We start from the raw sequence: 14,335 nt of genomic DNA on the forward strand, positions 1-14,335 counted from the left end.
TGCCCATTTCCCAACAGTATTTCGACATCCCGGGTTGCCACATTTGAAGCAAGTTAGCGGGCAAACACAGCGCGCTGCAGCCATGGAAGCCCGTAATATATCTAGCTAACATTGACAGAGTTATAAAAAATCCACATGAGCTGGTTTATAATTTGCAAACAATAAAAACATTGCAAACGTATACATTAGCTGATCAACTTACAGTGTAAGGCTCGTCACTTGCCATTGTCAGTTTGCTCATTCCTGTTGCGTGTCCTCAACCTGGCAACCTGTATGAGCTTGGAGTCTGGGGCAGGAGGGGGTGGGGGAGACAACTCTCTCCAATATTTTGAATTTGGACTGCAGTACCCATTTTAAACACTTGATGTCAATGTTACATATTGCTCCTTTAAGGAGCAGTGTTACATATTAAGGACAGGTGTACCAGTCTGAAGCTTGATGGACATTTGTGATTAGTCAGAGGAGCTCTGTTTTGATGCCTTAATCCTTTGCTGTTGCCTGTCAAAGTTAAGATATGTTGAAATTTTTAATGCATACCTTGCGTATTTAGTGACCTGGGATCTGATTCCACCCCCTGTGCGTTTTTGTTTGGCGTTATGCCCACACCTCTTTAGTATTCCTCAACCTTACTTTTCTGAATAGTGTGGAAAAAAAGTGAAGGTAAATTGCAACAATATATTTTGTTATAAATGCTTAATCACCAAAAGTGTAAAGGGTCATTAAAGACTTCAGATATGTAATAGTAGAGCTTCCATAAATCATATTTTTATGATTATTTTATATCTACATAAGTTTACTATCACAGGATTTATATTTATTTGTTTATTACAAGACAAATGAGTACTATATTCAGAAAAATAACTACTATATCACGTTCATATTCTGTGTGACAATGGTGAATTATCAGTATTCCATATGCATGTACACATACATATTATACATGTTATCTCTTATTCAAGGTGGCGCTGATGTTTCAGTAATTGAATAGATTTACATTTGATATTGCTATTTGACAAAGAACATGGAAGTAAACTATAGCAAGTGTAACACATGAACAGTATGATTTGGCTGTTGACATATGGATGTACTACTGAAATTATGTAAGTTACGCATCTGTTTAGACTCTAAAAGTGACTGATTCTGCCTATCTATAGCTTATGTGTAGCTTACGTGATATGTTTTGCTCAGTATGTGTTTGACAGAAACTTGCCTCTCATGAAAATTCAGTGTGGAAGTAATGAATCCTGTTCTATATTTGTTGCATCATCTCATTGATGTATGAAAATACAAATATAAAAATATATAAGAATATATTCTATTGTATTGAAAATGTTTTTCAAAATTGACACTATCTGGGCATTTTGTAGATCTGTTTGTGATAGATACATGTGCCAGGTTGCTAAAGACCGTGGCATGTAATATGTTTGGTGAAACACCCATGCATTTAAGGGTTAAGACTCTGCATGGCACATTTTCTGAGGTTGGTGGGTAAGAGATAGTGTAGCCTTTTATGACCTCTTGAATGCTACACACACAGACATGCACACACAATTACTGTATATGATATTCAATCCAAGCTACCGTGTATAGAAATTTTTCATCTTGAACCACGGCACACAAAGATCAAATCCACGTGACCCAGACTGGAAAGGGATCATTAGGCTTCAGTAAGAACAAAAAGCTTCCTGAACATTTCACACTTTTCTGTCATGAATCATTCATAAGGCATATGTCATCAATTTCACTTAACCTGGTGTCTTAAGCATTACCAGTTCTAAGTCAAATGCTATGCTATTTTATGCTGATGACTTAAGTGTTCAATAAATCTCTTTAATTTGAACTCTACAGAACATCATGTCTGTTCATGGGTGCTACCTGATCTATTGAATGGGCATCTTAAAGGGGTGGTTCACTCGAAAATGAAAACTGCCATCATTTACTCACCGTCAAGTTGTTCCAAAGCTGTATGATTTTCTTTCACCTGTGAAACACAAAAAGAGATGCTGGCCAGAATGTTAGTCTCAATCATCAATCACTGTCATTGCTTCTTTATTTTCCATACAACGAAAGTGAATAGTGACTAGTTGTTGAGCCTAGCAACACCTTTTGTATTCCATGGACAACATGAGGGTGACTAAATGATGGCAGAATTTTCATTTTGGGTGAACACTTAAAATCAGTTGCCAAGAAACCATTTAAATTACATACCGTAATGATGACTTTAATTGGTATGTCTCTTGTCCTTTCTCATGCAGGCTAAGGGCTTTGAGCTCAGTTATCTGGAGAAGGTAACTGAGGTGAAGGACACAGTACACAGACAGTCTCTGCTTCATCATACCTGCAACTTTGTGGCAGAGAACTACCCAGACACGACAGACCTCTACTCTGAGATCCCTGCCCTCACACGGTCTGCTAAGGTATGTATTTTTTATGTATATTTTCAATCTTACACTTTTAGCAAAACCATTTTCATCTTTAATTGAGGGATTTTCATTTTCAGCCCTTGTTTGGTATGGCCTGTGTAGTAGCTCTTTTCTGTAAATCTAATTTTCTGTAATACATCTTTTAAAGGTTGCCATGTTGATTGAGGAATGAACCTCAGTGCTGCAAGTTTCATGTTTCTTTGTATTTGTTTCTCTCCTTGAAGGTCACTCGGCAAAGAACCCATAGTGTTCATTGTCTTCATCTTTCTCTCCTTCTTTTCCCACAGGTGGATTTTGAGCAGTTGTCTGAAAACCTTATTCAGTTGGAGAGAAAATGCAAAGCATCCTGGGATAATCTTAAAGTCATGTCCAAACACGAGACTAAAGCTCTTCTGAAGAACAAGATGACAGAATTCCTGAAAGACTGTACTGAAAGGATCATTATACTGAAAGTAGTTCACAGACGCATTATTAACAGGTAACACAAACACACACACAAAACTCTGGGAACACTGTGATCCATTTTAGACCTCAAGAAATCTAATTCAATTGTTAAAATCATCAGTTGTAGAGCATGGCTGTAGCGCATGGTGGTAGAACTAGCAAGGATAAGGTAAAATGATAAAATGCTACCTTGAATGGATAAAATATTTACTGCTTTGGATAAAAGTGTCTGCTCAGTGCATAAATCTATAGGTACATCAAAAGTTTCCAAAAGCACTCAACTGCTCCCACTGAGTTGATGAGTATGAACAACTATGTATAGTCTTTTAATTAGGATAAACCGTAGTAAATGGTAACACATTTTTTGCTTTCTCTGCTCCATTTTGCAGGTTTCATTCCTTCCTGCTGTACCTGGGTCAACCCTCATACTCAGTGCGGGATACTAAAGTAACTCAGTTCTGTAAGATCATAAGTGAGTTTGCGTTGGAATACCGCACTACCCGAGAGAGAGTCCTCACCCAGAAACGCAAACGTGCCGCCCACCGGGAGCGCACAAAAACCCGGGGCATGCTGATCACAGAGGTGTGAGACAGAAAACTCTTGATCAAACTTTATTTAAAGCAGATTTATGACTTTATTAATTACCTTTTTTTTTAAAAGTCATAACATTTCACCAAAGCTGTTTTTTATAAGAGAAATTTATCCATGCCATGTGTTAATTAGCATGCTAACAGGCTTATTGGATCATGTCCTCTTCATATAGGGTGCATTAAAGTAATAGTTCACCCAAAAGTGACAGTTCTCTTATAATTTACTCACCCTTATGCCGTCCCAAACTCGTATGACTTTCTTTCTTCTGCGGAACACAAAGGAAGATATTTTGATGGAGATATAGGTAGCATAAAGGTAATCATATGACTTAAGTGGATTAATCCATGTCTTCTGAAGCAATATGATTGGTTTTAGGTGAGAAACAGACCAAAATGTAATGCCTTTTTCACTATAAATCTTGACATCTGCAGTCTCCTAGACGTAGTCATGATTTGAAGCTTGATTTCACTTCCTTGCACTTGACGCAGACACAGAGCGCTGTACACGCTTCAGAAGACATGGATTAATCCACATATGGATTATGGTAGGGCTATCACTATTGATTATTTTGGTGAAGTAATCTAGCGATAATTCTGACGATTAATCAAATAATTGAAAAAAAAATTAAATTAGATTGTGTAAAGTTGTCGATGTAAAGTCATGTTGGGCTAAAATGCATTCGTTAGCCTAATTTTTGGTGCATTGCAATTGAATAACAACACAACAATTGTGAAAACAATATCTAAAGCCAAAGCATATCTATATTATATATATAATTCAAGCTGACAGACATTGGCTACTTTAGGTGCGCCCACCCTTTTTTTAAATGCAAGATCTACTTTTAGTTCAAACTAGTTCAACTCGATCTACCCATTTCAGTTTAGAACTCAAATGTGGGAAAATATGCCATGAAAATAAAATATTTTTAATCTTTTCAGAAACAATGTCTGCACACCAATCTTGTTTATTGAGGATGAGTTATATACATTGTTAAACTGCAACATGGATTACAATATTAACAGTAATTGCGTGAGGTACGTTTTCACTCTCTTGTGTTGAGCTGCAGCAGTTGTAGGCATTGCTGCGCGTGAAGATCGCAAAAGTTTGTCACTTGCCACGTACCGTGTAAAATGCCCTTAAGCATCTGGACATTCAGTTCCTTTTTGAGTAAACATTGTTACTAATTCCACATGTAGAGATTTCTCCTTCCAGTAAACCAAAGTTTAATTTTGTCTCTGCGGTCCCAAGACGCGCAGCTGTGTGGCTTTAACGGCTCACGTTGAGCTTTGACTGACAGCATACAGACAGACCTGCGGATTTATTCAGGAAATAAAGTTCTCTGGGTTCCTATATTAAGTGTTACCTGTGATAATGGCCATAAACTATAAAATATTTACAGAAAATGGGGCATTGTGAAGTATTACAAACTTAATCATCACGATTAAGTGATGAGGGAGAAGATTGCATTTACATACAAAGTGTAATCCGATGCACAGGTAAATGTCTAAAGCTGCTGGGCATTACTGCCTGCCACACCTCCGCCAGTGCCTTCAGTTGTCCAGCCACCTATCACAGATGTTTCACCCCATTAAACCCAGAACATGTCCTGGTGGTGGGACGTCTCCCTGCCACCCCCTGCAGCTGGACACTGGATCCTCTCGAATGCCTCTCGTTCTTGCTCTCCGATCAAGATGTTCCTCCTTTCCCATCAAGACATACCATACAATCAGTGTTGAATAACCCCCCCACCCCCACCCCCATGAGCAGACCTACCCTACATCCAAGGCCTCTTCTCTGTTAGAAAAAACACAAGCTATCAGACTCTGCCTACACTCAGCACCGCAATCGTATGCGGATGAGCTTACCTCGTGTGAGTCCGTTGGTTTTGGGAAAACTTTATGCCATATTTTCAAGTGATGTTGCATTGCTGAAGTGATGGTTTTTAGGTCCTGCATTGGTTTTTCAAATTTAAAGTGAAGCGCTGTCACACAGCTGACACCTCTTGTGGTTATGGGTTTGGACCCTCGTCCGTGCACTGCTGCACTTCGGCCTTATTTTTGATTTGCCGATTCTGCAATTTTGTAAACGAGGAATATTTTTAATCGAGTAATCAAATTAAATCGAGTAATCGTGACAGCCATAGATTATGGATTACCTTTATGCTGCCTTTATGTCCTTTTTGGAGGACATAAAGGCAGCTATCTAAACATCTTCATTTGTGTTCCGCAGAAGAAGGAAAGTCATATGAGTATGGGTCATAAGGGTTAGTAAAGGATGAAAGAATTGTAATTTTTGAGTGAACTATTCCTTTTACTTGCTTAACTTCCTTATAGAGGAACTACTGAAGGAAAATTACCATTTTATCATCTTCAACTTTTAATTGAATAGAATAAGACTAAATATTGCTTATAAATTATCATACTCTTTGAACCAATTGTCACAGACAGAAAAGTTCTCTGGAGCAGTACCACTGGACGGCCCATCTCCAGTTTCCTCAACAGTAGAACCAGAACCAGCCCAAGAGGAGCATGAAAATATGAAAAACTTGCTCATCGCTAATGACAACCCTAGCATGCTGCGCAGAAGCCGTGCTGTTCGAAGTAAGAAACCATTACACAGCAAATCCAGGTTATTTTCAGCTTTCATTTTAGAGTAGGGATGCTCAGATGCTTTTCCTGGTGCTATAACTTCCTGTGCAACTTAGTTTTAAGCCTGCTCTAAAAAACCTGCTTTTTCCCGTGAACCAGAAGATCGTCATTAGTAGATCTCCAGAAGCAGAACTGAGCACCTTCAAATACAATTATTGTGGAGTTACCCAACACAGATGTTGTTCAATGTCCTAACAACCAGTTTCAGTTTAAACTCCATTTAAACTCATTAGGCCTCTGTAGCGCGGAGGAGGGCGGGGCCGGGCGGAATGACAGACGCCCGGACCCCAATCAGCCTGATGAGGCGAGCGAGGGATAAAGGCGACCGGAGACAGTAGCTCGAGAGAGAGAGAATTATGGGCAGCTGCCCTGTATGTGTTTGTGTGTCTTTTTATTTAATTAAATATTATTTATATTGTTAAGCCGGTTCTCGCCTCCTCCTTTCCCTCTAACCCCCTTACATTGGTGCCGAAACCCGGGAGGGAGGAGGGATGCCCATCGTAGAGTCCTCGACACTGCAGTCCACCCAGGGGAGCGCCGCTGCCATCCGCCGGGGGACGGAGTAGCCCGACCGCCCGGATGTGGGGAACAGTCACCGTCCGCGAGGCGAGGAGGGACGGGACTCCCCGACCGCTGGAGCGTTGGAGTCGCTGCCAGGGGCGGAGGAGTGTCCCCACATGCTGCCAGAAAAGTGGAGGGGCGTTCTGTCCGCTGGGGGTCGGAGGTTTGACTCCGATCCGCTCGGGGAGGAGTGGCTGTCGTCCGCCTGAGAGGGTGGAGGAGCGATCGGAGACCACGCGACGGTGCATCAGAGGCTCCCCGGCCTGAGGCAATGCAGAGAGGAGTGTAGCGCGGAGGAGGGCGGGGCCGGGCGGAATGACGGACGCCCAGACCCCAATCAGCCTGATGAGGCGAGCGAGGGATAAAGGCGACCGAAGACGGCAGCTCGAGAGAGAGAGAGAGAGAGAGAGAGAGAGAGAGAGAGAGAGAGAGAGAGAGAATTATGGGCAGCTGCCCTGTATGTGTTTGTGTGTCTTTTTATTTAATTAAATATTATTTATATTTTCAAGCCGGTTCTCACCGCCTCCTTTCCCTCTAACCCCCTTACAGCCTCATAAAGAAATAATTATCTAAAAAATTATAGTTTTGTCTTACCCTCATGTCGGTCTAAACAATCTGACTTTTTCTTGTGCGGAACACAAAAAAATATGTTTTAAGCTGTCTGTCTTTACCGTACAATGCAAACCTGAAATATTTCTTTTTTTTTTTTCTCCCAATTTGGAATGCCCAATTCCCAATGTGCTCTAAGTCCTCGTGATGGCGTAGTGACGGTGGCAGAGGATGAATCTCAGCTGCCTCCGCGTCTGAGACCGTCAACCTGTGCATCTTATCACGTGGCTTGTTGAATGCGTTACCACGGAGATATAGCGCGTGTGGAGGCTTCACGCTCTCCCCACGTGCCCCACTGAGAGCGAACCACATTATAGTGATCACGAGGAGGTTATCCCATGTGACGCCACCCTCCCTAGCAACCGGGCCAATTTGGTTGCTTAGGAGACCTGGCTGGAGTCACTCAGCATGCCCTGGGATTCAAACTAGCAAACTCCAGGGGTGGTAGCCAGCGTCTTTACCACTGAGCTACCCAGGCCCCTGGAAACCTGAAATTTAAGTAATTTTTCAGAGAAGATTTCGACGTCTGTTGCATGTTCATGAGCACTATGAAGCAAGATTGTGCCTTGTTAATGAACAAATTCCTTATATGCACTCATGAATGCACAGCATACATCAAGATTTACACTGAATTTTTTTTATATTTGGTTGTTTCTTAAAAGGACCTTTTGTATGCCTTCAGAAGGTTTGGAATATGACACACAAGTCACATGAATAATGTTTTTTTTACCTTTTTTGTCTTTTTTCTTTTTTTTTTTTACTTTTCCACTGCCATTGTATTCGAAAAGACACTATGATATTCATTGAGACATCTTTTGTGTTACGTATAAGAATGTAATTTGGAACTGAATGAAGATGATACATAATTTTCATTTTTGTTATTACTACTGCAATGGTTTGGCAAGTTCAGCTCAGACTACATTTGGATTAAGGTTGCCTTTTTGTTTTGTTTTTGTTCTTATTGGAAATTTTAATCTTTTTAGAGATTTTTACCTCTGGGGCGGACATCGTCCAACATCACCAACCCTTCATGGGAATGATGAAGGTAGAGCATTTGGAGCATGGATGTGTGCAAAGAGAAAACTCTTGTGTTGCTTTTAATATAGAATACATTTTATTAAATAATTTTAATTAGAGTATTATGGTTGGACCATTTGATCCCACAGATGGGCCTTATGTCTCTGACAGTGCTCCTACTTCACCAGTAGAGAGCCAATCATCACAGGAATCCAGTAATGAAGGTAGAGCAGGTCCGGTTCCACTTAAAAATAATTGAGGGTGCTTCCGAAAATGGTGGGGGGTCCTCTGTATAATGTGGAGAAGTAATGTAATACATAAAAAAATAAATAGATGAAATCATGTTTAATGCTACCAAAACATCTTGATATTTAATCCACAAATTACACTGCATTTAATTTTTTTCATTATTCATTTATTTTTGTTTGTACAATCATTTATAGCTACTGTACTTTTTCTCTGTGCATGAATGCAGCAAGCGAAGTAGGAAGATGTTATCTGCAACCACTGATCTAGAGTCAGTTTTTGTGTTTCACTAATAGTTGGATTTGGCTTTGGGAAACTGATTCTAGACCAGCAGTTATAGGCCGTTTATTATCCCAGAATACAAATTGAAAGCAACAAGCGGTGGATTGAGAAGTCTGCTACAAATTCTCTTATGCACGAGCGGAGATCTTAACCAATCAAATGCTCATGTGTACATTGGAGGCATGAACGCAGAACTGCAAATTAGGATAGACTGATTTGCAAGATCATACACATTTATTAGTTTTGATGCTGAAATTTTGTGTGTATGTTTGACAGGATTCAAGGTAAACTGCTTTGCCATTATACAGTTTTATTAGGCTTATACATTCAATTGAGGGTGCTCTAACATTCGTTTGAGTGTGCTTGGCACCCTGTAGAACCGGGCCTGGCAACCATGCAAGCTGCATGGAGTGGGTTTTCTGAGCTAACAGATCTTTGGAGTAAATACAAAATTGCATCCTTTTATCAGTTTGTGGACGATATTACTCTTTTGTAGTGGTAGGTTTTTGATGGCTCACTGTCAGATCAATCATTAAAACTTGGGAAAAACCTGAATGGATAAGCTTTGGATTCAAACTTGGCACTCAATTCTGCATTTGCCTGAATATGCATCTTTCATAAGCCACATATTTTCTTTAGCCAGCTAAAAAGTGAAGCCTGCCTCAGCCATTTAACTGATCTTGAACTTTTTTTCTATTAGAATCACGAATATAGCTCTATTGAAATTTCTTCACAGGTTTCGGCAGGGTTAGTAGTACACTGATGTCTACAGCCAAAGAAGACAGTGCCAGCTCACAGGATGATGCCACAGATGAGATCATGGATCGTCTGGTTAAGTCTGTCACCCAGAATCCTACAGAGAGGGCGTCTAGCCCAAAAACACGGAAGCGCTCACGGCTTAACAGAAAGTCATGTAAGTACATTTTGACTGTCATCCTATAAAAAAAAATTTTTTTTTGACCAGTGAACTTTATAACTATTTCTGATAATTGTTGTATTCGTAAACCTGGGGGATAGGATTAAGGATTTAGTTCACTGTTTGCACTCAACAATGTCTGTATCCAAAACACGTCATAATCTCGCTTCTACCATTCCTACGTTTTTTAAAAGCCCCTAAATCTCCCTGTCAGATCCATATCATGGCACCATATCATGTCTGGCGGGTTTAACTCGCCAGACATCTCAGAAATCGAACAGCAAAAAATGAGCCTCTTGTAGGGCACATTCTTGCAATTGTACTTTTAAAAAAGAGAACTGAAAGCACACAATCCTCCGAACCCGAGTAAATACTCTGTGCATCTGAGACTGTGAGGTTTATTTGTAATGTGCTTAAGCTATTAAATTCTTTAATTTGCAATATCATTTTAGTGGATTAAGAACTGAGTGTCTATGTATGAGTGCTTTTTAAAAAAAATGTATTTATCCTTTATTTAACCAGGTTAGTCCCATTGAGATTTGAATCTCTTTTACAAGAGAGACCTGGCCAAGAAAGGCAGCAACCAGATCTACACAGTATACCACATAAATACATAAATCATTTGAAACAACATATAAAAAACACAATCATTAACAACAGTTACAATCAAATGATTGTAATTCCTTGGACTTAACAATCATTTTAAATTCACTAAAATTCACTAAGTGTAATAAGGTCTTGAAGTTTAAGGACAGACTGCAGATTGTTCCAATAAAGTGGTGCTGAAAACTTAAAAGCCTTTTTACCCATTTCAGAGTGAGCTTTAGGAACAGTCATGAGTACGATATCCTGAGAGCCTAGTCCATAAACACCACATTTCTGCATCATGAAAACAGATAAATAACTAGGTAATATTCCTAAAATTGCCTCGTAAATAAATATATGCCAATGACAAGGTTTGAGAAATTAATAATAGACCTTAAGGCCCCATGGTAGACAACATCCAGCATATGAAGACAGTGCGCTGATGCATTCATATACAACAGGTCACCATTGTCAAGAATAGGCAAAAATGTTGCTTCAACCAATCTTCTAATCACATCGTGAAAAACATGATTTGTTCCTAAAATAAAAGGCTAGTTTCAGTTTCAGCTTACTCACTAACTGCTGTATATGAGGCTTAAAATACAATTTGTCATCAATTAAAAAAAAAAAAAGTATTTAAAAGTAGAAAAGTAAAAGAAAAGTAAAAGCAGTGTAAACTGTAGTTAAAATTTTTGCATTGTATACATTGTTTTGCTGTGTGGAAAGGGCATACCAAAAATGCATTAGTACTAACATTGATTTGCATGTTTTGTAAACAATGCAAGATGATGCGCTTTGGTCTTAATCACATGCTGTGTATGTTGCAGTGCGGAGGACTCTGAAGAGTGGACTGAGTGTGGATGTGGTGCAAGCCCTTGGCCTTGGCAGTCCTAACGGGAATGTCTGAAAAACACTCGCATGGCACAGCTGGGGCCTTAAAGAGGCCTGTGGTAATGGCAGGAAGAACTGTGATGGCAAAGGGATATTTGCTGAAAACAGTTTCTGGAATGTCTGCAACTAAACTTTTTGTCTACCAATCTGAACAATTCAATGGATGAATCATCCAGTTGTTTGTCTTTTGGTTTTATCAGAAATACAAATGGCTGCATTAAGACTGCATTACTATATGGAAACATGAACTGTGTGCATGGTATCCATTAGACATATCATGTATTAAAACATTAGACATAATTTAGTATTAAAAAACAACCTAAGTTTACTGATGTAGCATAAATGCACATATGAAATGTGATGTAAGATGTTAATTATTTTGACCAGATGCAAGTATATTATTTTGTATAGGGCCTTATCTCATAGATTGGAGCACAATATATCAGTCAAAGATGTTTGAGGGGAGTAAGCCCATAAAGGGCAGTTTTTAAGTTAGAAATGGACCTTTTGTAATTTTCATAGACCACTTTGCCATTTCTGCTACAATGGCTAAATGCAAGGTTAGGATCTTGGAAGCCAGAAACTGGTCCTAGATCAGTGCAATAGGGTAACTCAAACACACTGTTTTTTGGGGCACGTTAATAAAAGCCAAACCCTGGATTAAACTGCACTGCCAGTAGTGATTGACTTTTGAGTGTTGCACAAGGTTTAATGTGTGTCTGAAAAGCTGACCACCTACAGTATGTGCTCCTGTGTAGCATTCAAGCTTACATCTAGACTGCCAAGGAGATCTTGATTACAGAGGACATAAACTCATATAAACAAAAAGCTCTCATGATAGGTTTACTGCACAACACAGTGCTGTATTCTACTGTATCACGTTTTTGACCTGATGTTTATTATTGCGGGTGGGAGATAATGCTCTCAACCAGGTTTTCATTTTAAGTCACTTAAAGGAATATTCTGGGTTCAGTGCAAGTTAGGCTCATTCAGTAGTATTTGTGGCATAATGTTGATTATTAGAAAAAAAAAAAAAAAATTATAATTTCGACTTGTCCCTCCCTTTCTTAAAAAAAAAAAAAAAAAAAAAAAAAAAAGGAAGCAGCAAAAATCTGGGTTAGAGTGAGGCACTTACAATGGAAGTGAATGGGGGCCAATTTTTGAATGTTAAAATACTCACTGTTTCAAAAGTTTAGCCAAAAGATATATATACACATAAATAATATGCATATTAAACTGATTTAGTGTGATAAAATCACTTACTAACCTTTTCTGTGTAAAGTTTTCCAATTTACAACTTAGTTTCCATGAAGATGTATGCTCTAAACCCTAAAACGACGATTTAAATAACTTTACAGCTCAAATAATACACTGGTTTTAACAGAATTAATGTAAGTGCTTTTCTAAAATTATAAGCTTCACATTTCTTCCTTTTAACCCTTCAAAAATTGGCCCCATTCACTTTCATTGTAAATGCCTCACTGTAACCTTGTTGTTTGCATTTTTTAACAAAAAGGAGGGGAAAGTTTTAAGTTATTTTTGTTGTAATCAAGAACATGCTACAACTGCAATCGATTGAGCTTAACTTGTATTGAACCCCGGAATATTCCTTTAAATTTGACACTTTCAGCTTTTGACTAGTTCACGTTTCACAAAACCTTTTATTTTAAAACTGTTATCAAATATATGCATGCACCACTCTACTTCCTGCTCAAGAGAGGTGTTGTGTCAAAAGCAGAACATTTGAAAATGTAAAATATTTTTTTCTTTCTATTGTTATAACTAACAACTAAATGTTTTAAGGATTTTGTTGGTATTGCTTTTTTGCACAGGGAGTTCTCTGTCACTCTGTTGTTTTACTGTATGTGTAACCTTATTACATTTTTTTTTTCATAAGCCGTTTGCATGAGTGCATGTGTTTTTCACTCTGAATGTATCACTTTTAGTGTGTTCCAGTGATGTGCACCCCCACTCTTGACACCTAAGCTACAAAAACATTTCATGTTAAAGGAAACTGTTTGCAAATACTTTATGATAAATGTTAGATGAGTACATTGACATGTCTTTATAATTAAAAAGTGACATGTTGGCCTTGAATCCAAAGACAGAGCTTTGTTTGAAACTAAATTAAATATTTTCTTACATTTTTCTGTTTTTATTCATAATTTGCTTCTGGTCCATCTTACAGTCAAAGACAGATATCCTCCTTGGGAGGCATGTGTCAATTTAAAGGAATAGTTCACCCAAAATCTATAGTTCTCTCATAATTTACTTATGTCATCTCAAAACACTCAAACTCGTATCACTTTCTTCTGTGGAACACTATCAAAGATATTTTAATTGAGAAATGATGTCTGTTTGTTTGTCCATACAATGCAATTAAATTGTGACCAAATTTCCAAGCTCAAAAAAAGGATGTAAATGCAGCAAAAGTTATCAATTTGACTCCAGTGGTTTAATCCATGTCTCCTGAAGCAATCCAATGAATTTTGGGTGAGAACGGACCAAAATATAACTCCCTTTGCACTATTCTGACAACAGCAGTCTCCTTGGCGATCACAATTTCAAGCCCGATTACACTTCCTAGCGTCCTGCGCATGCGTCGAGTGGAATCAAACTTGAAATTAAGATGGTGCCTTGTGACTGCAATGGCAACATTTATAGTGAAAAAGAAGTTACATCATGGTCTGTTCTCACCCAGAACCAATTGGATTGCTTCTGAAGACATGGATTAAACCACTGGAGTCGTATGGATTACTTTTATGCTGCCTTTATGTCCTTTTTGGAGCTTGAAAATTTGGTCACCCTTCACTTGCACTGTATGGATAAACACATGCTATCTCCAGCAAACTATCTTTGTATTCCACAAAAGAAAGTCATACAAGTTTGATGGCATAAGGGTGAGTAAATGGTGAGATAATTATCATTTTTGGGTGAACTGTTACTTTAAATTGAAATGAGTTCTCAATGACAGATTTTTACAGTAAGTTTATACTTTGAGCGATCCATTTATCTCTTTGAGTGATATACTGTATTTATAGTAAAGTACTAAATCGGCGTGTTGATTGGTTATCCTCCCATGCACAGTTTACAACTTATTTGCCCTTTATGGACTTTTTTTC

At 38.6% G+C, this 14,335-nt stretch overlaps 1 protein-coding gene across 5 annotated transcripts in view; it reads left to right on the plus strand.

Annotated features, from left to right (window-relative positions):
• Nucleotides 1–13,358, plus strand: part of LOC127442631 (FH1/FH2 domain-containing protein 1-like) — an 82,596-nt gene extending 69,238 nt beyond the window's left edge. For 4 of the 5 annotated variants that reach the window (XM_051700811.1, XM_051700817.1, XM_051700825.1 and 1 more), the window contains 6 exons: nt 2,256–2,417; nt 2,711–2,901; nt 3,257–3,449; nt 5,902–6,058; nt 9,558–9,734; nt 11,150–13,358. In XM_051700811.1, coding sequence (XP_051556771.1) covers nt 2,256–2,417; nt 2,711–2,901; nt 3,257–3,449; nt 5,902–6,058; nt 9,558–9,734; nt 11,150–11,229 — 960 coding nt within the window. In that variant the 3' untranslated portion in view covers nt 11,230–13,358. Of the gene's footprint in view, nt 1–2,255; nt 2,418–2,710; nt 2,902–3,256; nt 3,450–5,901; nt 6,059–9,557; nt 9,735–11,149 lie in introns of those variants that run through there. The other variant, XM_051700843.1, reaches the window with a different exon arrangement.
• The last annotated feature ends 977 nt before the right edge of the window (nt 13,359–14,335 follow it).

Source organism: Myxocyprinus asiaticus, chromosome 1, assembly GCF_019703515.2.
Source record: "Myxocyprinus asiaticus isolate MX2 ecotype Aquarium Trade chromosome 1, UBuf_Myxa_2, whole genome shotgun sequence".
Classification (NCBI taxonomy): domain Eukaryota; kingdom Metazoa; phylum Chordata; class Actinopteri; order Cypriniformes; family Catostomidae; genus Myxocyprinus; species Myxocyprinus asiaticus.